The sequence below is a fragment of the Vipera ursinii genome (genome assembly GCF_947247035.1).
Source record: "Vipera ursinii genome assembly, chromosome: 6".
In the NCBI taxonomy this organism is placed as follows: domain Eukaryota; kingdom Metazoa; phylum Chordata; class Lepidosauria; order Squamata; family Viperidae; genus Vipera; species Vipera ursinii.
Window position 1 is genome coordinate 51,966,806 of NC_139515.1, and position 26,736 is coordinate 51,993,541.

At 38.7% G+C, this 26,736-nt stretch overlaps 1 protein-coding gene across 4 annotated transcripts in view; it reads left to right on the forward strand.

Annotated features, from left to right (window-relative positions):
* The window catches only part of TMTC3 (transmembrane O-mannosyltransferase targeting cadherins 3), a 43,948-nt gene extending 19,479 nt beyond the window's left edge, over window positions 1-24,469 (forward strand). For all 4 annotated transcript variants that reach the window (XM_083366480.1, XM_083366481.1, XM_083366479.1 and 1 more), the window contains 9 exons: window positions 3,301-3,473; window positions 4,958-5,210; window positions 10,332-10,480; window positions 14,395-14,515; window positions 15,689-15,800; window positions 17,268-17,371; window positions 17,804-17,973; window positions 18,110-18,336; window positions 19,513-24,469. In XM_083366480.1, the coding sequence (XP_083222606.1) occupies window positions 3,301-3,473; window positions 4,958-5,210; window positions 10,332-10,480; window positions 14,395-14,515; window positions 15,689-15,800; window positions 17,268-17,371; window positions 17,804-17,973; window positions 18,110-18,336; window positions 19,513-20,330 (2,127 nt within the window). In that variant the 3' untranslated portion in view covers window positions 20,331-24,469. The remainder of the gene's footprint in view (window positions 1-3,300; window positions 3,474-4,957; window positions 5,211-10,331; window positions 10,481-14,394; window positions 14,516-15,688; window positions 15,801-17,267; window positions 17,372-17,803; window positions 17,974-18,109; window positions 18,337-19,512) is intronic.
* Window positions 24,470-26,736: the final 2,267 nt, after the last annotated feature.

Sequence of the window (26,736 nt, forward strand, 5' to 3'; positions counted from 1 at the left end):
TGATCTCAGTAGCACAATCTGTGGGCCTGTGTGTTCTGTCCGAGCCTGCATGAGTCCTTATTAACTCACAAGGAAAAACCCCTCTTCCAACAAGTAGGCTGTAAATGCAGGAAAAACAAACCCCTTTTAATATTTACAGACCTGCAAAATGTCCCAAAAGCAAAGAAACAAAACACGATTCAAACGGAGAATTGTTCACAGGCAAGGCAATCAGAACATGATCCCATGAAACTTGAGTCCTTTGCAAACGGTTACCTTCAGCAACCAGCACCACCCACACCTTCCCTTTTTATTATGCAGCCCCAAGGCGTGGCTTCTCAATGCTTTCTCCTTCACCCTTGGAGTTGCCCCATTGCCTCCCTCTGTCCTGCTCTTGTTGCCTGCCGGTGTTGGCGATATCTATGATATCTTCCAGCTGTGAGTCCTCAGAGTCTGACTCAGCTTCCCAGCACAGCTGGGTCTCAGCCTGAGCACGAGTGGAAGGGCCAGGCTCTTCATCAGATTGTAAGTCCTGTAGCTCATCAGAGCCTTCCTCTGACTCTGATGGCTCTCCAGGCCCCTCCTCCTCCTCCTCCTCTGATTCCCCAGACTCAACTGTCAGGTCCACTGGCTGGCACAGAATCACAACACTGTAGGGTGTCAGTTTGTCCAAACCCCTTTCACTGAAAATCTCAGCCAGATCCTGGTACACCCTGGGTATAGTTTGCATGGCCTCGCCGCTCATAATGGCTGCTATCTACCTGATCTGTTCTCTTCCCAGGTGGATTCGTTTGCTCGTTAAGGGTGTGTTTTTTTTCTGGGGAATTTCAAACGTCCCTGTCTCCAGTCAAGGTTACTTTTCCTTCTCTGCCCAGAATTAACAGTTCTATGGGCATGGTCATCAGTGCGATTGGCCCACTTACCAACAGGTCGTTATAGTCACTTTCTGGCATCCTGGGTTCATCTTCTGGTGGGGTCGGAGTTCCACCCCCTGATTTTGGGGTTGGACGGAACTCCACAACCTCCGCGCTCCTCAAGGCCATGTCTTCTAACTTTGGCTGGTCTTAGTCGGCTTTCCTCCAGATTGCTGATCATCTCTTTTGGTCAGAGTTTTGTTACATTATTCCACAGCATGATGACCTTTGCCACATTTGAAGCAGGTTGTGAAGCTGGGGGGGGCACAGCCGAGGTTTTTGCTGCTTCTCTTTTCTCCTGCGGGGCCATTGCCACGTTTTCCTGGAGCGGCACGGGTTGCGGTGCTGGTCGATCTTCAACTCTTCAGCCAGGAGGCACCAGTCATGTATCGAATGGGGCACCCCTAGCCACACATGGATTGTACAGATTGTCATTCAGCCCGTCCAGGAAACAGCTGATTAAGATGTCTTCAGGCCAGTTAAAGAGGCATGCCAGGTCTCAGAATTCCTCTGTGTACTCAGCCACCAGTCAATGCCCCTGCCTCACGGTCTTGATTTGATCCCATGCCTTCTGATCAGCCACTACGTCTCAGTGTGGTCATGAAATAGTTAAAGTTTCGGAGCTCTGGCGTATTGCAGTTATGCAGCGTAACCATCCATCGGGCACCCCTAGGGGCACCAGTTTTGATTCCTCCAGTGGGACTCTCCCTCTATGGGCTGGTGGAGTGTTCCTCCATCTGGGAACTGCAGGCTGCTATGCGCACCAGGGTGGCTGCCACCGTTTCTGTAGATCCAGTTGTGCCCCCCCCCAGCTTTGGTCGCTCTCGACTCCTCCCACATTTGGTTTTTCCCAGTTGATCCTTCCTTTTGCTCTTGTGTCACTCTTGTGTCACCTTGAAAGGCTTCCACCATGTATTGCACGGCTTGTTTCAGGATCTGATCAATCGACTCCTGCTCTCCTTCGGATTCGTCCCCGTCACCGGAGAGCAGCTCCATCTCCCGCTTCCAGCTCTTCTTCCGTCTGCCTCGGGTGAATGTTACTCGCTGGGCTTTATCTTCTCACTCTTCTCTATTCCAGCTGACCATCTTGGCTTTGTGGAGCTTTCTTCATTTACCATTTCTTCCACCCATCCTGAGGAGCTTTCTTCTGGGTGTGTCTTTGCAGCGGACTCTCCCCAGCACTCGGTCACGTCTCCTTCACTGATGCAAGGTCCTCACAGTTGCCTCTCCAGCTTGACCTTTTTGCAGATCTTGCTTAATGTAAGGTCCTGCCTCGATTACTCCTCCCAAGAAAGCAGAACTCTTGAAACAGGCATTTTTTCAAAAGGAACTTTTAGATAGTGATAGCAAGAGAGCAAAGCAAGATCTAAAGTTTTCACGCGTAAATTGCTACATTAAAACTTTCATTTCACAAAACCCTACCCCAGAGCCCAACTGTCCAATTCGCATCCAGGCAATCCACAGGTGCAAAGCTGATAAGGGACGGTTCCCAGGCACTTCACCGGATCTCACAGCAAACTGGAGATAAGGCAGATGGCTCCTGGCCCCTGGCACATTCCATTCCCCTTTTCACACCCAAAGAGATACATCAAAGTTGAGGAAGAACAAAGTAGAGGAAGTACAGCCACAAGCCACCTCCCAGCAGAGAAAAACCTCCCCCCACCCACCACTAGAATGGCAGAGCCCTGAAAAGAAACGTTGAAGATGTTTCTGACAACATCAACCCTAGAAATAATATATATTTTTTTAAGTTGGAGGCCTTTCCATGATAACCAAGCCAGTGAAAAAGAAATAGATCAGTACAGAACAAGCAAACCTCAGAGGAGGCTATAGTACAATTAGTCATAATATAACAACCCACTTTTTAGGGCTGTTCCAAATCTAGGAGCTAGCGTGAATTATTTCCTATGAGACAAAATATGTGAAGAGTATGGCTTGTAGACCTAAGCATCCTAATGTGCATAAAATACAGCCATTGTTGTGTTAACGGGTACTTGAAGTGCATTAAACGTTGGATTTATGTTAAAATGTATTGGCAGTGAATATAACATTAATAGCTTATTGAACTGAAAAAATATTTTGATGTATGGCAGAACTCAGTATCGTCAGTGAATAAAACTTAAACACATTTGGTTACATTAATCATGAAACAAGTTTGTTTAAAGATTTCCCTTTGAAATAAAGGGGGCAGAAAGGCTTTTGAATCCTGTTTGAAGGGTTCTTTTTTTTCCATTTGGTGAGCTTCAGTTGAATGAAGTCCCCAGAATTACTGCTACCTTGTTTGGGAATTTGGGTTGTTGTAGACCTGCACACTAGGCTTGATCATATTGAAGAAGTTTGCTTGTGTGATACGTGGTGTCAGAAGATTCATCTGAATATTGTTTTATGTTCTTATTTCCCTGTTCAGTATACTTTGCCAGTTCTTTGGTATACAGTGTTACAAATTCTTCAAGGCAAAGGCAGCATTCCCTACTGTATGCTTCAAATGCTATTGAAACTGATTGTTCTGATGTTCAGTACCCTACTACTTGTTGTGATCAGAGTCCAAGTTATTCAGTCCCAGTTACCGGTGTTTACAAGGTAAATTCCACCATTTGCAATAGTGAAGGAACTTGGGAGAAAAGTGGATAAATATTTCTGTTTGAATAAGTGTTTCTACTCCTTCATGCTCAGAATATATATTTTATCTTACTTATTGCATTAACCATTTTTTGCTCTTTTGTTTATTGTTTCAAACTCAAAAGCCTATTCAGGCACTCCCTTGTAAGTATAGGGATTGAAATCGGATAAAGTATGCATTGCTAGTCTCGGGTTTGCTCATCTGCAAAAGATGCAGCCCTCTTCTTTCATGTTTCCTGATCCAGGGTTCCGTGGTAGATCTTCAGATGTCAACTATTCACAGCTTAATTTGGATGGCAGGTTTGAGTTCTCAGACCTTTGACAAGCTGTAGATAGATAAGAATGTCTACTGCAGAATAGGCTGAAATTGTATTAAACAATTGAGGTTTCTCTGTCAACCTGACCATTCTTCTTTCTTATATTCATAACAGTTTATACCTTGGTCCCTTTTCCATATTTCAATGGATTCTTTGCTCTGCACTTGCTGGCTTGCAGCCAAGCCGTTGCTGACTTTTGAGTTAATTGCTATCTCTATCCTGAGTATTTATTTGCATAATTTTTGAGTGGACTTCAGTGTGCCCTGTGGTCCACTAACTTGGTGGTTTTACTTAATACAATTTATACTATTTACTACATACAAGCATCTCAAAGCAGTTTACAACATATAAACTGTACAGTAAAGCAATAAATGTAAAAACCATTTACAGTAAGAAGGAGTGAGGGGGGAAAAAGCAGAAACAAAAAGCATTTGTCCAACGTTTCTGTAAAGAAGGCTTGGCAGAAGAGAGAGCATTTTAACATATTTCTCATAAAATATTACAAGCATAACTACAGGATAGCACTTTGCAGTCCAAAGTATATGCAATAGAAGTCCCTTGATGATCCCAGCAGTTAATTATGTCTGTACCAGCAAAGCCATCTGCTGGACATCCTGACCTCCCAATCATGAACCCAGTAAGGTTCTGCTTGCACCACCTTTTAAGAAGTTGTCTAACCCAGTTTAAACAGATTAACTGGTTAATTTGTTTGTTTTGGACCTCAGCTTGTATCAGTTAAATTAGAGAAATGCATAAATAGTTGTTTTCCTTAGTTTAATAAAAGGTCAAGGCAGCTTTGCAGGAATTCTAACTAAGGCTTGACCCTTCATGAATGGAAGGACGCCTTCCCTTGGCAAAGAGCATAAGAGTCCAGATAGGTTTGTGCCACAATTTTCACCATTTCTACTGTCCCATTTTGCACACTGTTTTGAAAGAGCCTTCTGCCTTCAGCATTATTATAGAGGAAGGAGGAGGGGATTGGAAAAAAAGTATCAAAAATTTTCTCTCCAACCTCTCTTTTTAGATCATCCATTGCACAGAATACTTTTTTCACTCGATCCCGGATATAATCCAGAGATTATATGCCATGTCATACAACTGCACCTCAACTCAACTTTCTCTTTCTAGGTTTGATAACCCTGCTGCTGTGAGTCCATCTCCTGTGAGGCAGCTGACTTTCAATTACCTCCTTCCAGTAAATGCTTGGCTGCTTCTAAATCCTTCTGAATTGTGTTGTGACTGGACAATGGGCACCATCCCATTGGTAGAATCCATTCTAGATGTAAGAAATATTGCCACTGTCACCTTCTTCTGCTTTTTGGGCACTTTGTTGGTCTTCAGTCTCCGGTATCCTGGGGATTCCTCCAAGACTGTATTAATGGTAAGTGACGTTATGGGGCTGCTTGTCAAGACTGATTGGGACCGACCTTGGAAGGAGGGAGGTGAACCAGCACATAACTGTGCCACCCACCCCCAACTCACTAAGTCAGCCTAAACAGATAGCATGGTCAGTAGTATCAGAATTCACCAAGAATTCAAAATGAGCAAGGATGGATGCACAACCTCCATTCCGCTCCCACCAGTGATCATCTTATGAGTGTGACCGCTACCATTTCAGTCCCATAACTGAGCCTAAAACTTAACTGAAGAGAATCCAGACAATACATTTTCTCTGTAAGAATACTGTCTTCTCAACCATCTTCCCTAAAAAGGGGAGGCTGAAGACTGGACAAAAATCGTCCATAATAGTACAGTAACATGGCTTCTTGAGAAGAATCTTTAAAAAAATCCAGGAACACTCCCGCCAGCAAGGATGAATTCACTATCTCTCCTGGGCAGTCTTAACCAGCCAGGAGGGGCATGGAACTAATGCATAGGTAATGGCATTTACATTGCAGACGATCCCATCCATTTCCTCAGGTCCTACAGAATCAAACCATTCCCAGATAACTGGATAAATCGATTCTCCGGGCATCTGCATAGGACTTGCACCATGCTTGGTATTCAGTTGGGAATGAATCCAAGCGATTTTATCCTACAGGTGCACAGAAAGTTCCCCTGTGTGGCCCTGTAAATGAGCTTTTGGGTTCCCCTTTCCGAGGAGTCCAGGAATCCCTAAACAGGGTGCTGGACGGCATTCTGTGGATGCAATAAGAGTGGAGAAGTATTGTCACTTCTCTGCTCCTGGCATCATGAGATAAATCTTAATAGTGACCTTAGTTTGTGTTTGGTCAAGTTCATTTTTTGGTTTCTTCAAGTGCTCCTGTAGGTGTCTCCTGACCCTCTTTCAACTCCCTCAAATCACAGGGAGCAGCAGGAGTAATGGGCTAAGAGAGGCTGCATAGGCATGATCCTGTCTAACTCCCTAACCCTGGCTTCCCGATTCCCTTACCTGGGGGGGATCCTCCATCCCAAACACAAAACCCAGATAGAGTCAACCTAGGATAGTGATGAGACCTGTACTATTTTGGCTCTCACTCTCGGCACAGGTGGAGCTCCTCTTGTATTGCTAATAGACAGATTTAAATGTACACTGAATTAGATTATTCTTCATTCAGCACATTTTCTTTAGACTTGATTTTTTCCCCTCTCAGCAGCTAGAATTCAGTCCTAATTCAGTGTGATAGAAATATTCCCAAGTCAATTTTGCTGCATATATGAAAACAGAGATCCTATTTATCACCACTTTTGATTGAATTAGCTAAGTTCTGTTGCATATTGTATTGTGCTATACTTTCATTGGGTACATTTCAATTATTTTTTGTAGGTATGGAGTTAATTATTGTACATAATTTTGTCTGTATGGAGTTAATTGTTCCCACTGTATCCCTACATTGTTTTTTGTCCTTGATTGTTATAATACTTGAGTTGCGGTAGTTCAGCACTCAGGAAAAGGTCTGAAGTTGGTACATTGTTTATTGGTAGTTAAAATTGTGAGGAATGTTGGATGTATCAAGAATGGGTTACATATTCTATTTCTTTGCTGAATTTTTAAAAGTATTTCTTGGAGCCTCTATTTCACAGTGTAACTTTGTATCTGCAGATTTTGTTCCTCTGTGCTTATGAGGCTCTTGTAATATATGCATACAATGTGGGCTTTATTGACAGCAGGTCTCTCTTGCAAGGTTAAAACAATACAGTAACAGCACTATGGATAGATTCTGGATTAAAGGACTCTCCCCTCCACCCACCCCTATCCAATCCTTTATCTATGAACGAAATGAAAACTGTCACAAGCAGTAATCACTTGATTACTTTCTAACAACCATTGCTGTTCTAGCAATAATCTAGCAAAACAAATACAATTAAATAGAAAGAGGAGTCCTTGGGATAATTTCGTCCTTTATCTTGATCACAGTTATAGTGGAGCCCAAGTAATGTTATTTGCTACATAAAAAGGTTATATGGGCTATATATATGTATATATACATACATACGTGTATATACATATATATATGTGTGTGTGTGTGTGTGTGTGTGTGTATACACACACACATACATCACAAAAGCATCACAAAAGCATTAGGATGTCATTAGAAAATCCTATTTTTCCAGGCCATGCTTTAAGGGTTTTTTTTAGAAACTGAATTCTGCACCAAAAAAGTAGCATGTTTGATTTGGAATATACCACCAAAAGTTAGACATTTAGTGTTGCCTACATTAAGAATGGATTTCTGGGAGCTTTCCTCTTGTTGTGTGAGTTATCTAGAGTTGTTTAGGGTGAGTGGCTATATAAATCTTTTAAGTAAATAAATTATGAGTTTAGCCAATGTTTCTGTTGTGTTTTTATTATTATAAAATCTAGATACTTGCATACTTTTTAATTTCATTTCCTAAAAGCTTATCAGCATTCTATGTTTTACTCACTGATTGTTGAGTTAATAATGACTCAATAGGATTATGAATAAATTGCCTTCACTCTCTGCTACTGTAAGCAAGTAGCTTAGATCTGGCTCAGCAGCAAAAAAGAAGTAGAACCAATACTTCTAACACAGTTGTTTGCATGTGTAGTGACAAATGCAGATCTATTGTTTGCAATTAAACCTTAGGTAAGGTTTTGCTAAAGCTAAGCAAATCTAGCAGTGTAAGCTTCAAGGAATTAGAAAGTTAATGAATAAACTATTCCAATATTGGCACTGTGTACAGATGAATTGAGTCTGGATCTTCTACAGCAGCTGATCTCTAACCTGAGTGGCCTCCAAATATGGGGAAATCAATTCATAGAATTATCTCTGTGATAACTGTGCTGATCAGGGAATTTTGGGATTTGAAATACATCCATCTGGAGGAGGCCTATGCTGGCCAAAGCTGTTCTGTAGAGTTAAGATATATACAAACATTACACTGCTTTTATTGGATTCTTGTATCTCTGAAATAATTATAATACATTTGTTTATAATATGGCCATATATTGTGGCCCGATTCTGACAGACTGATAAAGGGACATGCATCTTTCCCCTGAACATGTAGGACTGGTCTAGATTAACTCATAGCATATTCAGTGAAGACAATGGATAAGTCTTTGAACTGATATAAGCCCCTCTGATTTCTATGAGTCAGTTATTAACAAATCTTTTCAATTCATTGCTCCTTTCACAACTGCAATTAAATCAATATATTTTTGATTGATCTTTAAATTGAGCTGTGGTGGCACAGTGGTTAGAATGCAGTATTGCAGACTAATTTTGCGAGCTGCCAGCAGTTCAATCCTGATTGGCTCAGACTTCCATCATTCTGAGGTCAGTAAAACGTGGACCCAGATTGTTGGGGGCAATATGCTGACTTTGTAAACTGCTTAGAGAGGGCTGTAAAGCACTATGAGGAAGTATATAAGTCTAAGTGCTATTGCTATTTAATTACAGTTATCCAGTTAAACTAAAATTCTGTTTACCGTATATACTTGAGTATAAGCCGAATTTTTCAGCCCACTTTTTGGGCTGAAAAATTCCACTTCGGCTTATACTCCAGTCAACAAAAAAACTTACCGAGGACTTGTGCGCGGCCGAGGCTTTGGAGCTTCCGGGATCGCGCTCACCTCTCCCAAGCCACCGCCGTCCGGAGACCTGCCGAAGTTTGGGGAGGTTTGGGGAGGTGCGCGCGCACCTCCCCAAACCTCCCCAAACGAAGCCGGGTCTCCGTTCCTCTGCGCCCTGCCTGCCTGCTTCTTTCCACAGCGGAAAGAAGCAGGCAGGCAGGGCACAAAGGAACGGAGACCCGGCGACGTTTGGGGATATTTGGAGAGGCGCCCAAACCTCCCCAAACGTCGCCGGGTCTCCGTTCCTCCGCCCCCTGCCTGCCTGCTTCTTTCCGCTGTGGAAAGAAGCAGGCAGGCAGGGCACAGAGGAACGGAGACCCGGCGACGTTTGGGGATATTTGGAGAGGCGCCCAAACCTCCCCAAACGTCGCCGGGTCTCCGTTCCTCCGCCCCCTGCCTGCCTGCTTCTTTCCGCTGTGGAAAGAAGCAGGCAGGCAGGGCACAGAGGAACGGAGACCCGGCGACGTTTGGGGATATTTGGAGAGGCGCCCAAACCTCCCCAAACGTCACCGGGTCTCCGTTCCTCCGCCCCCTGCCTGCCTGCTTCTTTCCGCTGTGGAACGAAGCAGCCTGAACGAAGCAGGCTGCTTCTTTCCACTGCGGAACGAAGCAGCCTGCCTGCTTCTTTCCGCTGCGGAACGAAGCAGCCGGCGGCGGAGGCTTGCAGAACGGCGGATCGGCTTATACTCAAGTCACCAACTTTTTCCAGTTTTTGGGGGTGAAATTGGGGGTCTCGGCTTATACTCGAGTCGGCTTATACTCAAGTATATACGGTAACTAGATTTGGTTATTGTGCATAACTTTGTTTACATACACAGATGAATACAGGTAGTCCTCGAATTATGACCACAATTGAACTCAAAATTTCTATTGCTAAGTGATGCATTTGTTAAGTGAGTTTTGCCCCATTTTACAACTTTTCTTGCCACAAGTGAATCATTGCATTTGTTAAGTTAGTAACATGGTTGTTAAGTGAACTGGATTCTCCATTGACTTTTAAGGTTGCAAAAGCTGATCACGTGACCCCAGGGCACTGCAACCGTCATAAATACAAATCAATTGCCAAGCATCTAATTTTGATCATGTGTCTATGGAGATGCTACAGTGGTCATAAGTGTGAAAAATAGTCATAAGTCACTTTTTTCACTAAATGAACTGTCGACTATCTGTATATGATTTATAAAGTAATAGAGTTTGTATAGTTTTTAACAAGTTGCTTTGAAGACATGCTTTGTGGACATACTTTGAAGGAACACAAGATAAATCTAGATTTGGTAAGTGCATAGAATAACAAGTTACCAATTCCATAAGAACTCTAGAGAAAAAAAGCAGGGATATAAACGTAAAATTAAATCAGTGTCTCTTTCACAGACATATATGCTGTAAGTGTATATAATGTTTACATATTTTTTCTGCTTTGGGTTACTAGCTAGTGTTTGTGTGTGTTTTTTTCTTTTGCTCTTTTAGGCTCTTTGTTTAATAATTTTGCCATTCATCCCAGCATCAAACCTTTTTTTCCCTGTTGGCTTCGTAGTAGCAGAGCGAGTGTTATATGTTCCCAGCATGGGATTCTGCATGCTAATTGCCCATGGGTGGAAAAAGCTGTCAAGTAACAGGTAAGTTAAAATTATTGCTTGGGGAAAAGTGGGGGCATTAATGGTGACTAAATGTGAAATTGCTTGCATGGAAGAGTTGTCTGAGTGGCTTAATATCTTTAGTTGCTTTTACCATCTTTTCTGCGTCATAATCAGCAAAATGTAGGAAGGGGAGGAAAATATATCTCAAAAAGTTACATTTTTTAACTGCCGCAGGCTGGCAGTTTGACACCCCTGCCTTAACTTGAGAGTAAGTGAAAAGGATTTTCTAAATTTCCTTGCATTATTTTCTCTCTTCTTTAGTTCTGCTATTACTACATCTGCTTGTTTTAAAGATTCTTAGCAGCTGAGAGAGGAATTAAGGGTTTTTAAAAAGGCTTTGATAGTTCAGCAACTGTAGTTTTCTATTTTTTAAATTTTATATGGTTTGCTTTTGCTTTTACTTCTTCTTTAGTATTAAAAATGGAGATGCCTTTTCTGAATAATTCAGTCTTAATAATTCTTACTGTTTTTTGTTTATTGTTTTTTTAATAATATTTTATTAGTTTACTAATTTTACAATTAAGTATTTAAAAAGCAACATGGTGAGCGGGTTAATCAATAGTTCAATAACATACATAAATCTTTAGTATAAATCTCAAGTTACAACATCAGATATTTCCTCTCTTTTTCCCTTAATATCTACAATCTCATATTAGGCTAATACAGTTCTTACTGTTATCAACTAAGTAAAAACATCTTTGTTACATTTACCAATAATTTTTAGCTTATACATATCTTAATTGTGTTTGCATTCAATCCTTATATACAATCAATGTCCTGTTATTGCTTTCTTCCCAAGCTTTAATTTCCCATCAATATTCAAATTAACATTTGGTACTTATAATTTCCAAGCTTTAGGTAACCCCCCCCCCATTGCCGGCAATGGCCAAACAGTCCCGATACGTTGCGTGATGTCACATGACATTGCGAGTTTGACATGTTTGCTCTATTAGATCAAAACCATTGCATGGGTTAGCCAGTAAATCAGTAATATACATTTTTTGTTTAGGCCTAATTTTTAAAAGCTCAAATACTCCCTCTCTTTTTTAGTAACATCTATTATCTCATATTGGGCAAACAGAATTCTTATTTTCAACTGATTTCCAAATATTTTACATTAGGTGACCAAAATTTGCCTTATCTCAACTTCTCCCTTTTTCCCTTTTCATACCAAAGTCTATTAGTCTTGTTACACATCTTACCTATTCGTCTATAATGTTACTTTATTTTCTAAAAAATATCTATTTTCCACCATATTCAACCCTCTAATTAGTAATATGAAATCCCCTCTAATAAATCAAAAGCCTTATTTTCTTCAGCCTTACTCTGGCTTTCTTCCTTTGCCAACTAACCTTCCATGTCAATGCTTTTGAATCATCAAATAGTTCTCCTTCTATTATTATATATATTATTTGGAATAAGAAAGACCAGTTGGTTGCAGGTTTTTTGGAAGAACTAGCCCATTTGTATTCATTAGATTGCCTCCCTATTACTCCAATTTCCCATAGTTGTCCTGATAAGGTTTTTTTCCATTTGATCTGTTCTTCCTTTTCCTCAAATTTCTTCTGAGTTTTGTAAAATGTCTTTTCCATTTTCAGTGTTATCACTCCCTTTTCTGATTTTTCTGTTGGCTGGATCTGTTGGTCAATTGAATCCTCTGTCTTAGTATTTAGTTGTTCCATTTATCCTGTTATTTTCTGCATTGTTAGTTTTTTGGTTGTAGTCAAGATTTGGGTTTGTATATTTAAGTTGACATCTTTTTCCTTTATGTTGCATCTTATTTTGTCACTAGCTGAAAGAATGGTTTCATGTATTGATTTCAACATGGAAAGGATTTTTTCCTGATCTGCATCCATATTCTCTTGATAGTATGTTAAGTTGAAGACTTTAGAATCCAACGTTAAGAATAGCTTTTTGTTTTTTATAGCTAGGTATGGGACATCTATTTCATGTGTTATAGGTGGTCTTTATAGTAGAAATTGTTTGTCAAGTTAGAGTATAGTCCAAGGTATTCCATCATGTCGTGTGATAACATATGCTTCTCATGTAAAGAAATAGGAAGGCAATTCCTCACGTATAGCTCTGAAAGTCAGTAAAAGTTGACATTCATAGTTCAAACAAGCCAGATATGTTGCCCAAAAGTTCCTTCTTTGCAGCTGAATTTTTCAGAGGTGGTATCTGTCAAGGTCAGAGACACTTTTTTCTGGAGTCTGGGCTTCAAGCCAAGTCTCTTTTAAGCACTAACAAGTTGTAATACCATACTTTGCCACAAGATGTCACCGATGCCATTTTAAAGTATTTTAAGTCCAAAGTTTTATGATAGTTTTTCAAGTCTTATTTGGTTTTTTTTAGATAAAAACAAACATCTCCAGTAAAAATAGGAAGACTTTTAGTCCCCAAGTTTCAAAAGCATATACATCCAATTAGATTAAAATTGTTCTTATAGTTGCTCTGTTTCCCCTGGGTAGTTAGTCACCACTGTTCTTAGAGGGTGGGGTAGAAATTCCCTTCCCTCTCTCCTCACAGGGGGAAAAATACTTTGGGCAGCTTTTACAGGAAAAAATACTTAAAGTCTTAAAGAGAAGATCAGATCTCAACCAGTTTCATCCTCATTGCTTTAAAGTGCTTGGTGGTGATTTTGACTTCGGCTGTCAGCAGCTTAGTGACAAACCATATTGCTATGGCTGGTCTTTCTCCCGCCAGTTTGGAGGGCTTCCCCGGATCCAATGGAAGGGCCAGCGCCCTCCCGCAATCAAGCGGGGATCCCCTCCTTGCTCATCGCCCCTACAGGGTGATTTTCCACAGCGGGACGAAACCGGACACGAAAGATGGAGCTCGACCTCCAGCGTCTGTGGCGCCACGATGGCAAACCAGAAGTCTCTGGTTTTTGTTTATTGTTATCACATTAATTAGTAATTATAAAACAAAACTTTTGACATGTTTTGTTGTTAATACATAAGCTCTGTCAACTCTGATGTGTTTCTAAAATAAAATATTTGATCTTTCTGTTCCCTCAGTTATAGCTGTGCAAATAGTTGTTATATTAAACATCCAAGGTAAATTTAAATTTAAAGTAGAGTTTTGATTTTTCTTGAGAGGGGAAGTGATCATCAGTTGTTTGACTTCTTTTTTTATTCAAAGAAACAAATATTTTATTTTGACTTGCTTTCTTCTTAAGAATGAGAATAAGTATTGCTTCCTGCAATACAATTTAGGTTTGCCTTCGTGGTTTTGTTCTCCATTATCTTTTATGCCGTCATAGCAGCAAACCAGAAATGAATGTTGAAACTATAACTATTTTTAGATAGATGGATGGATGGATGGATGGATGGATGGATGGATGGATGGATAGATAGATATAATCTGTTCCACAATTTCATATGGCCAGTTATGTATAGGGAGCTGTATTTCTTCATTTTGGTAATAAAGTCTAGATTCCAGTTATTCCAAATAATAAGCCCTGTTTTGCAAAGTAGCGATATTTAGTTACTAGTGGAATTCAACATGTTCCTAATGATTCAAACAAGCTAAGAACAGCTCAATGGATTGAATGACAAATATAGTCAGTAGCAGTACTGATAACAGAAGGAACTTCCATCTAAATAGGTTTCATTATCTCTTTGTATCTTATTACTGTTGATTTATAATAAAGTGCTAAATGCAAAATGACATTGCATTTAGCAAAACTGCCTTAGCACTTTTTCGCCTATCAGCATCTGTTCTGCTTCCTGAAGCAGCTAATTGTGAAAATATGGTTAATGTTAAATTGGATTCAAGATTTGTAAACTGAGCTTCTAAGAGTTAAATGCCCTTATTGGGAAATACGCTGTCTATGTTAGCCTGGGAATTCAGGAATTACATTAACCATACCTTTCTTCATTTTTACTTACTAGTACCCTGAGAAAGCTATCATGGATTTGTTTGTCTTTGGTTTTGTTCATTCATGCCTTAAAAACATTGCAGAGGAACTGGGATTGGGAATCAGAATATACATTATTTATGTCTGCTTTAAAGGTACAGTATTATTATTCTGAACTCTTATTTCTGACAGTAATGCATTCTTGAAGGACTTATGTCAAGAAAAAAAAATGATTGACAGCCTCTTATACCTTAGTTTTAGAGCTCTCCCCTCCTCTCTGGGAGGGATACTGGGAATTGATAAATGTAGGTTGATTAAGCAAGCATTGAACTTACAGCAGTGCTGAAAAAGTAGATTTAAAACTGGTCCCTGAACCTAGGGCTGTCACAGTGTCTGTGGTCATGTGATCACTGTTTGAGCACCTTGCAGCCAGCATGCATATATGACAACTGCAGCATCATGTGATTAATCATGTGATTTACATTTGTGATCTCGGCTGGCTTCTGACAAGCAAAACAGTGGAGAAGCCAGGAAAAAGCCACAAGTCATGGTTATATGACATTGTGCTTAAGGACTTCAGATTATTTTCTAAACTACAGCAGAACTGATATAATTTGGGAGCTGTCCCATGATGTTTCTCCTAATAACCACATTACTTAACAACAGAATGATCAGTGCCAATTGTGGCATTCAGTGGAGATTAACTGTAGATGAAAAATCAGGGTCATTTTACTACTGAAACATAGGTTCTAAGATGTTTCCAGCTAAAACTGTATGTCATACTGAGAAATTTCTGTTGCCCAGTCATTTTTAGCGTGTTGGAAGTTAGAAATTATTAAATGTGCCTCTAGACAGTAATATTAACTTACTGAAAGTCAAATTTTCCTTTTGTCCTGATTCCACCCACAATTTTTCTGACTGTCCACTGTCATAGCATCTCAATCTTTTATAGCAGCCTTCTCCAAATCAGATGTCTCAAGAGATGCAAACTGCCAGAATTCTCATTGTGGCCATCACAGGTACAGAATTCTGGAAGTTGACATCCGTGCACCTGGAAGCCACCAAGCTGGGGAATTAAGCAATTTACTATCTATCATAAGATTCTAAATATCTGAAGCTATCATTTTAGATTCTAAATTAATGAGTTCAGTTCCAAATGTCTCTAACATTAATAGAGTGCCCATAAAGCTTTTATACATTCTCTTAGTCCATGCATAGGCTTATACACTCGGCCTTAAAACATTCCACGTCAATAGATTATGCTTTCATAAATGAATTATTCAATTTGCATAGCACTTGTTTGTTTCTGACATGTTTTCTGTGTTCAGGTAAATAAGAACAATGCTAAACTCTGGAATAATGTGGGTCATGCTTTAGAAAATGAAAAGAACTTTGAAAGAGCATTGAGATTCTTCATACAGGCCACCCAAGTGCAGCCAGGTGAGTTGTAAAAAATAGCTAGCATGAAAGGCAGTAATATGAGAACTCTCTTTGCACAATATTTTCCCTATAACTACGAAAGCCTTTGCCTAGCATTAGTTGGCATACAGCTACTGCAACATGGACCAGAAAGCCTTAATGACTCATGTTGCAGTGCTCCCTCGAAGGTGCTGCCTTTGAAGACAACTCAGCAATCACCACTGATATAGGCACTTATGTTGGTCATTATAGGGTAATAACTATTTTATGTTTACTACACTGGGTGGCATTGGGGATCACTTTAACTATAAATGCTGCCCTATCTGTAAGACCATTGAGAGAGGGTGTTTGTTTGTTTTTTTCTTTGTCATTGCAAGAGATGGAAGGATCATAGTCCAGAAGGACAAGCAATCTCCTTGGTTGCTCCAACATTGTAGAATTTGCTGCCTGCAGAGATGTGGCTGTTCCCTCTCTTGGCTTTCCAGAAAGTCCTGAAGACCTCTCTTTTTAAGCAAGAATTTGTTTTGAGCTAATATGATAGGGTGACTCTTCTTAGCTAGGTTATTGTGGTTTCAGAGTATCGAGTTTTACTATGAAATGTTATTTTATGTTTTTGTGTTAACTGCTCAGGGTGATGCATTGGAATGATACCATAAATTGTGTACGTGAAATAAATGTTAGTGCGAAATCTATAGAAACGTATATAATTTTATGAATTTATATAAGTATGAAAAGTTTGATTGCATCCTGAGTCCTTAAATGTAATGTGTTTTTTTTTAAAAAAAAATCTGTTTAAAGAAATTTCCTGCTCCATCTAGCTATTATTAAGTTGCATATTAATTTTTCATGGCTGATTTTAAGAGAAAGCACTGTAGTTCAGGGGCAGAGCACATGTTTTACGTGCAGAAAAGTTTCATGCTCAGTCCTTAACAAGGCAATTTGAAAAGAAATGGGTATTGCTTTACAAGAAAGATCTCTGCATGAGATTATAGGAACATTGTATTTATCAAAGTAGCTTGGGAGGCAATGTACATCCCTCCAATTGATGCCAGATTGTAATCCCTCATCATTGTCATACTGACCTAGGCTGACAGAATCCAGAGATAACTTAAAAGCATCCTTTGCCTGCCTCTGAATTAAACAGCCAAGAGGCCCAAGCAATGATAAAGCAACCATATTTTTTTTCTGTAATGGGTACATTGTGTGTGTGTGTGTGTGTGTGTGTGTGGTGTGTGTGTGTGTGTGTGTGTGTGTGTGTGTGTTTTGTACTTGGAACATTGCGAAATTCTTGTAGTTTTGTATTATCAAATAAATGTCTTGAAATTTCTTGAATGTATGTCATATCAGCCACATTTTAAATAGAAAAAAGTGGGAGTGGGGTGGATTTAATATTTATTTGATTCCAGGTTGAATGGTTGTTGTGACTGAGACTGGAATTCTAGACGGAAAGAAAAAAACTGAAGGTATTGCTTATCTTGCAATTTGCAGATGATATTGGTGCTCATATGAATGTAGGAAGAACTTACAAAAATTTAAACAGAACCAGAGAAGCAGAAGAATCCTATTTAGTTGCAAAATCATTGATGCCACAGGTAGGTGAAATAACTGCTTATTTGGGAAGTTTCATTAGATTTGGAATGTCTTTTTAAGCAAAAGATTTTGGGGTCACAAGGAGTTTTCTTTATTTTAGTTTGCTGGAAATTTTAGCAATCAGTCTAGTTCAGCCTTTTTCTTGTCTTGTCTATATTTTCATAATAATTATGACATTTATTTTTTTTTAAAAAAATGAAAATATATTGCAGGTTATTAATTATCTGCAGTTATATCTCAGCTTGCTTTTGTATTAGAAAGATGTATTCTCAATTCAAATGAAAGTTGTACTTAAGTTTTAAACTAATTATACTTTAGGCATTTCATTTCATAACTACAGTCTTTGAAACTGTTATAGCTTTTATTGTGTTATAGTCCTGATAAATGTATGGTTGATGGTCTTCCAAGCCTAATACAATTTCTTCTGCTGTCAGATTATTCCAGGTAAAAAATATGCTGCACGAGTTGCTCCTAACCATCTGAATGTTTACATAAACCTTGCAAACCTGATTCGGGCAAATGAGTCTCGTCTTGAAGAAGCAGACCAATTGTATCGTCAAGCCATTAGCATGAGGCCAGATTTCAAACAGGCATACATTAGCAGGTACTTTATAATCTTATATTCATAAGAAATGTCAAATGTGATTAGGCAGCTCTACTGTCTAAAACAAATACTACTTTAATAGCAAGAAAATGGAGGGAATGGAAACCATATAATTTAAAGTTTTGATTTTCAACAGAGGTGAATTGCTTCTAAAGATGAACAAACCTTTGCAAGCTAAAGAAGCTTACCTAAGGGCTCTTGAATTGGATCGAAGCAATGCAGACTTATGGTATAACTTGGCAATTGTTTATATTGAACTGAAAGATCCATCTGAAGCTCTGAAGAACTTCAATCATGCATTAGAACTGAATCCTAGTCACAAATTAGCCTTGTTCAATTCTGCACTATTAATGCAAGAATCTGGTATGTATACCTAGAACTTTAAAGCAAAATTTTAAAAGTTGTATTATATTTTATTATTATTATTTATTATCAAGACCAGGAAAAAAATACATGAAAAACTCCAAAACTAAAACAACATGATTGATATATGTCACATATTAACAAAATGTCAAACCAAAATTAGTAATAATCAATGACTCTCTAGCATTATAAAATCACAAATTGATACTATAAAATCTATGCCATAGAAAAATGTATTTTAATGAATAGTCATGGATGCTTTTTCAAAAATGAATAAGTATCAAATCTCTAGATCACAATCCTATCTCAGGAGTACAAATTCTAAGCAAGTTAAATAGTTCCCATTCAGAACGGATTGTCTAAAATGTTGGCTTTGAAGAATACATTTGAAGAACTGAGTTCCTCCATATTAATAATCTTCTCTCTTACGTCAGATTCTAGCTTATAAGAAAAGCACCCCTTACAATTAAACACAGGACAGTGTCATTACATTGTGAATTGTGTCTTCAGTGTTGTCCTGCAATGATTGGGATTTTTGATGCCGTGATTAAGATACTGTATAGGCACCTAGGAGAGTCTGCTTCAAGGACACATTTTGTCATGGAAAATCATTGTCTCCCAGCTCAACTTACCCCATAGTGTTGCTGTTACAGGGAAAAGTAGGGAGGAGGAAGTGGTGTGTATTCCACTTTGAGTTCTGAGGAAAGGTGAGATGTATCTCTAATACATTATTTAATAAGTTATATTCCAATGTGGGAATACAAACAAGATTTGAAGCAGAAAATTTAAATAATTTTAAAGGCTTTGGGATGGAAGCAGTGGGGTGATTTTCCTGGGCCACATCCAATTATTTTTCAGTATTTGAAAGGATCAGTTGTTATTTTCCATTCAAAGGAATGGAATTAATTAACTGAAATCCCAAACATTGTACAGTTATTTTGGTTTCCAAATCCATTTACCTCAGTTGGACCAAAAATTTACTCTTTAACGATGTTGGGAGAAAAAAGTGAGTATGTAATATGCTTCCCCTGGATCTTTCAGACAGATCGTCTATCAAATTGTAAAATTTATAGTATCATGAATCTAAGTGTACAAGCATAAGTAACAAAGACTATTAATACTGTCCTATTTGTACAGCACTGGATAGTCCATATTAATGCTCTTTTGTTGCGTTAGGTGAGGCCAGCCTTAGGCCTGAAGCTAAGAAGAGACTTCTAAGTTATATAAAAGAAGAATCTCAAGATGCAAATGGTTATTTTAATTTAGGCATGCTTGCAATGGATGATAAAAAAGATGATGAAGCCGAGATGTGGATGAAAAAAGCCATAAAGCTACTGCCAGGCTTCCGCAGTGCTTTGTTCAACTTGGCATTGCTTTATTCTCAGACTGCAAAAGAGCTGAAAGCTTTACCCGTGCTGGAGGAGTTGTTGAGGTACTACCCAGATCATACCAAAGGTTTAATTTTGAAGGGAGACATTTTGATGAACCAAAAGAAAGATATACAGGGAGCAAAACAATGTTTTGAGAAAATTCTGAAAATGGATCCAAACAATGTGCAAGGAAAACACAACCTCTGTGTGGTTTACTTTGAAGAACGAGAATTATTAAAGGCAGAAAAATGCTTAGTGGAAACACTGGCCTTAGCCCCACATGAGGAATACATCCAACGTCATTTAAGCATTGTCCGAAGTAAAATTGCTTCCCTCAGACTAGGGGACACAGGTGTGACTCATACAGAAAAAGTAGCATCTGTGGAAGGAAAAAAACCTCCCTCTGAACACTTGAAAGAGGTAAAAAAAGAGCAGAAAAACCCTCAGACCACAACCACTAATGTCAGCAAGGAGCAGAGGAAGTCCAAAAAACATGGAAATAAGAACACTACAGACAAAGAGACAAAAAAGAAATCGACAAAGGAGATAAAAGAGATAGAGAAAAAAAGAGTTGCTGCACTGAAAAGACTGGAAGAGATTGAACGTATATTAAATGGTGAATAATTATTTAAAGCACCACTCTAAGGGAAACTGGCATCTATTTTGTACATGTGCATTGCATGTGTTTTCAGTCAGAGTGACCACAGGGTGCTTTTGAATTTGGAAACAATATTGAAATCATGATGTTAACTAAAATTGTAGAAGCTATACAATAAATAGGAAAAGCCATGGCTTTTAACCAAGATGCTTGGTTAAGGAGTTGCACATAATTGACACACAAGGACTTTTCCAGCAATGGAAGCTATATTCTAGTATTGCTACTTAGAAGAATAGCTTATTAGCCCCAAAACAAATCCCACTAAATTAAAATCCTTATTTGAAAGTAAGCACGTTAGGGCTTGGCTGCAAAATACTTGCAACCAACTATGTTCAGTTCTTTCTGTTCTCAAAGAACAGTTAAAATGCTGAATATTAAAGACAGCCTCAGGTATATTGGTCACAAGACTAATTTTGCTAGAGAAAACCATGGGTCTGAGTATTTGAGCATTGCAAATTAATTTGGATGACTTTTGTTTACTTCATATCATACATCAAATCATTTTTTTCTATGTAAATGTATGTGGCACATTCCTGCTTCCTTGTAAGTATTAATGTTCCAAATGAATTGGGAATTAATTAGCAAATACCACTTGTGTTTCTGTATGTGCATGCAATCGTTTTATTTTTTTTTAAAAAAAATTCAATAAATCACTCTACAGGTACAGTGATTTTCTGTGTCATGGGGAGAAGCAGGAGTACTCATCCCCCAAAGATAAGCCCTCTTGAAAAGCTTTGCCCTGTTTGTTTGTTTGTTTTTTTGGCAGCACCATACTGTGATGCTTCTAATATAGGAAAAATGTAACTGTTTCTGAACTGTCATCCATTTATTAAGAAATCAATGTAAAACATATGGAATCGTTTCTAAGGTGATGGATTTTTTTACCTCTTTTATGGTTGAATAATATGCAACGTCTCATAATATACACTAGGTATCTTTTTAAGCTCCTCACAGCCTTCCTGTGATAATGCATTATAAGGAATGGCAACCCATTGCAGTTTCATTTGCAATCACAGTAATTACGTTTTAATACAGAAAATGTAGACCTGGACCACATAATATCAGCTACCAACTGCTTAAGTGACTTTTATGAAGATTAAGGTTGAAAAGAGAGGAGGGAGTGTTTCAGCTCCTTGGCAAAATGTAGGATATATCTAAAATGAATAAAATATTTTGCAACAAGGAACCATGTTTGACATTTTGAAAGTCCCAGAATCTTAAGGTATGCCTGCAAAAGAATCTTGGGAAAAAAAGCTTTATCATGGTATATGTTAGCTAGAGAAATGATCTGACATGGTATAAGATAGATTCTTATGTTCCTGCTTGGAGAAACAAAACAGGCATAGAAACAAAAGATAAGGTGAAAGAAATGTCTCTTGGCTGCAAATAAACAACAGGATTTTCTTAGAATTGGAAGTTGTAGGAACTGAGTCCATAACATGATGACTGCAAAGAAATCCTTACTGTATTTGAGGTAAATAAGTCTGATAGCAAATACATGTCTTGAGGCATCTTTTCTTTAGATGCTTCAGCAGGCTAGTAGCTGGAGGTGTATTCCCCCCCCAATCATCATGTTATACATAATAGATTGTCATGTGACAATCATACTTGTGACTCACACAAAGATTGCTTTAAATCTCAATATAAATTCAGAAATTGTTTTCAGCTTGAAAGTTTCTGGTGTAATTCCAAACGTGAATTTTCCATTTTTGTTGCAGAAATTTGGGCATTATAATTAAATACTTGTTTTGCTGAATTTCCTATGATTTTCATTAACAGCTTTGTTAGGATAGGATAAACTAATTCTCTTAGATGAAACTTGAACTCATCATTTTTATATCTGTGGCTATATATTCTTCCTCAGTTTATCTCTGGATCACCTAAAGGTTGTTTTTGGTTTTATTTTTTTAAATCATTTTTTTTTCAAATATGTTAACTCCACGTTGAAGAAATGTTTACATGAGCAAACTTACTGAATTATTTATTATTTTTTCCCTTTCTTCATAACATGTCTTAGCCTAGGTTGTGGTTAGTATGAACTCCAAAACAATCAGAATTGTTACTTTTTTAAAAAAAATGTGTCACATGCTCAGGAAATCCTAGTAGTTTCTACAGGACAAAGATTTCAGTTTTTTTTATTAAAATATTGAATGGAAGGAACCACACAGGCTAACCAATATATGCATTTGGATTCTGGTACAGTACAAAGCACTTTTATGCACATACTGATGGATGCTGAAACAAAGGGAGAGCTGGCAAAATCAGCAGTTTCTCTAATGGCAAAGCATCTCACTGAGGTGGATTGTGAAAGATGTGCCAATCGAATATTGACATATCACTGTGTCATCTTGACTGATGTCTTAGTTTCATCCAAAAACAACTTGACATTACCCATAGGCAACACTCTGAACATCGTCCAGTTTCTCTGCCTCGTTGCCGCTGGTTGGCTTCATCCCATGTTATTCCACAGATTCTGTTCTGGGGGGGGGGAGGGATGTGCAGAAGAGACCATAGTGGGGAAGGAAAATCTTACTGTGCATGTGGATTGCTACCCACTCTTGAGATAACTGTATATGTTTAAACATAAATTGGAATGTCTGTGAAATAATAAACAGTGGCTTGGTATGTGCATAATTTCTGTGTGGGTGCAGTTTTCTAGTTGACAATTTACTACCATAGATTTTTTTTTAAAAAGGGAAAATATAAAATAATGACATAAGGAGTGTATATTAAAATTAAGCAGTACCCTCAAATAGAAGGAAATTCTAAGAAATGTAGATAAGTTACTTAATGAAAGAGCTGTGTGTGCATTGTTCTGCTACCAGAATTTTTTGTCCAGTCAGTATTTCATATTTCTCAAGTCATCAAATTCTGTAACACAAGAGCTTTGCTATACTTCTCAGTGAAATAATAATAGTCATCTAAGCTTTATTCAAAATGAATTAACAATTAGAAAACAGCTGTATATCACAGAAATCCTGCAAAATCCTCCAAACTATCAAAACATATGCAGTGGCTTTCCAATATTTGTATCCTGCAAACTAGTAGCAAATTCAGCTTACAAGTTGATCTTAATAGATGACAAACTTTTAATGTCAGTTTGGTTACCTCGTTGACTAAATTCTACTTGCTTTTATACAAATCCCTATACCCAATATTTTTATGATGGCAATATCATTTATATAAAGAACATTTCTTTATGTAAAGGTGCTTTCAAAGCATGCTGGGCTTGAAGTGAACAGCAGATTTTTAAAAAAATTACTTCATAGATAACCCATTTATTATAACATAAAGGGTGTTTTGGATCACAGTTCACCACATTAGATTGGTGTTTTGGCTACCAAAAAATCTCCCATAAATGTGAGACTTGGGTGAAAAGTAATGCCTCCAATGTTGTGAGTCCATAGTGGCAGTACAGATGTGCATTAAGCTCTCACATGTTCTTTAATATCTGTTCTTTCACTTGGCAGGAAATTAATATGAGAAAAAAACATAAAAAATTAATATGAGAAAAATAAAATTGTTTATGAAGTGCTATGCTGGAGTTAGTGCACATTCCTGTGCTTCAAGCAACATAATGCAAATGAATTTTTAACTGCCAAGTATCCTTCCAGTTGAAATTCATCATTAAAGTCTTCATAGGCTTGTAAAGTCCTCTTTGTCATCTCAATCTTTAGAAGTTTGTCTGAATTTTTCTTAAAGTATGATGCCCAAAATTGAACATAAAATGTATGATGGGATCTAGCAATTTAGAATAAAATGTGAATAATTTCCTTGGGTCTGAAAATGTATACTTCTGTGGATGCATTTGCTTTTTTTTTCAGCCGCTTCAAACTATTCATCAGTATGCAATCAACAATTCAGAAATATTTGTCACAAGATTCTCCCACAATATCTGTCTATGTGAACTTTGTTTCCTAAGTGTGAAATTTTTACAGTATATCTTCCAATGTATTAGCCATCCATCTTTATCACAATACATATCATAAAAGTTTCTGCTAAAAATGAGATATAGTTAGTCTGGCAAGTCTTGTTCCTGATAAATCCATGGTGAATTTCTGATTAAAAGAGGTTTTTTTCAAAATATTTTTAAATCCACCTCTTTATAATCTGCTGCAGAATCTTTCCATGCATTAATCTTGGACTGACCAATGTCAGTTCCTTGTATTTTAATAATAGCAATTTATACTTCATTAAATATATATGCCATTAACACCCAGCAACTCTACTATTTTGTGTATGTTTAATTATTTTTAATTAGAGTTGTTAAAAATATTCTTTCCTGCACTTTTATACCAGCTTCATGGTAGTAAATTAATGACAGCAATTTTAGTTTCAAAATTTATTTCAGTGACATGCTATTTAATGGCTGCAATGAAGTTTATTTTATTTCAATGAAGTAAATATGTGTGAAATCCTCTTGGGGCAACATGGTCCTTCATATTTGTTAAGTTCATAGTGGGTAACTGTACGTGTAAATATCCTGGTTTTTATTGCACAGACTTCTTTCTAACAGTTTGTCTCCTTCCTGGGTTCCATGCTTTAATTACATCTAAAGGAAAATAAGGGAATTCCACAATTTTTTTTCAGGCTGGGAAGAATGATGGACAGATCTTTAACAAAACAAAACAAAACTTCATTAATCTCCTCCAGCAACAAGATAAACTCAAAAACACTGTCATGGTTCTGACAGATGAAACTCTTCAAAAGAACTTTGAGGCATTGTTTACCTTAAAGAATCTTTTATTCGAGAAACAAAGTATCGGCACTACATAGTCAAAACCAAAAACTAAATTCCCCTCCCCTGGATACAAAGTAACAAAGCACAATTCCCTCCTCCAATAAACAGTCATAAATCACATTCCCCAATTAGCTTGAAGCATGGGCTTTCTCCCCAGCTGTCCAGCCCACCAAAATTCTATCAATTCAGGGCCCAATGACCTTGGGTTCCCATGGCTGAGTTATTGTTGTGACTAGCTGGGCTCTCATCTACATTCCCCCTCCCAGCATCTCTAAAAGCTATAGTGAAAACTGACTGCATTTCCATTTGTCGTCAAAGCAAGAACATCCAATGTTAGCAGCGTTAGCATCCGTCCCCCCTTGCAAAAAGGACAAATCCTGTAATGCAGACAAGCACAGGTTAGGGGTTGCCTCTTGGTTTGTTAGGGTGTTTCTTATAGAACCTACTAATGAGTCTGTCAGCTTTTACATCACTAGATTTTACCCAGGTGGCCTCAGACAACGGATATCCCTTCCATTACACTAAGTACTAGAATTTCCCTCTAAAAATTCTAAAATCAAGAATACACTTTACTTCATAGTGAGTCTGTTCTGCCACTACGAGAGGTCCAGGTGGCTTCTAAGAGGGAGGTGGCTTCTTATAGCGGGCAAGCTTACTGCTGCCTGGTACCATTCTTGCAACTGATTAGGGACTGCTCGATAGACGCAAGCCTGGGACAGGTGGTCATCTAGTCCCTCCTTGAAGTGATGGACTGGGGATTGCTCGGGCCACCTCTCTATTCAGCCAGCTATCTTGCAAAACTCTCATACGTATTCCAGTGCAGACATGCCAGCTTGTCTTATCTTGTGGACTTGCTCCTCCACTTTGAGGGCAATGGATGGGTCCTCAAACCTTGCTCTCAGTCATAGGAGGAAGAGATGGGGATCTCCCAACTTGGGTGCTTGCTTGTATAAATTGTTCAGTCACTCGGATGCTTCCCCTTCTAAGCTGGATGCAACTACGTCAGCCATAGCAGCTGGGTTTGGGTAGAAATAGGCACAGTGGTTCAAGTGGTTGAGGAAAAAGATCAGCTTCTCTGGGTCTCCATTGAAGGTTGCTCTAAGCGATGGCACCATCAGTGGTTGTTGCACTCCCCAGGGAGCCTGCATTCCTGGTAGTTGCTGGCCTCTCCACTGTACACGTTGCATCCCCAATGGTTGCTGGCCTCTGCATGGCGGCTGCTGCATCCCCAGTTGCTGCAGGCCTCCCAGTGGTTGTTGCACATTCTGGGGCTGTTGCCACCCTCACGGTTGTTGCTTCATTGCTGACAGCTGTGGCACCCCCAATTACTGTATGACCCCCAATGGTTCAGCGGCTGCTGAAATGGGACCCACAGTTGCTGCAGGCCTTCCAGTGGTTGCAGCATGTGCGGGGGTTGTTGCCACCCTCACTGCTGTTGACCTGCGGGCGTTTGTGGCATCCTGAGTTGTTGTAGGCCTCCTGCGGCACCGGAGGTGGTTGTTGCTAGATTCCCAATGGTTGCAGGCCCTTCAGTGGTTGCTGCACATTTGGAGATGGCGGCCAGGCCTGTTGCTGTTGCTATACTCACAGCGGTTGCTGACCCCTTGGCGGCTGCATCATCCCTGGTTGCT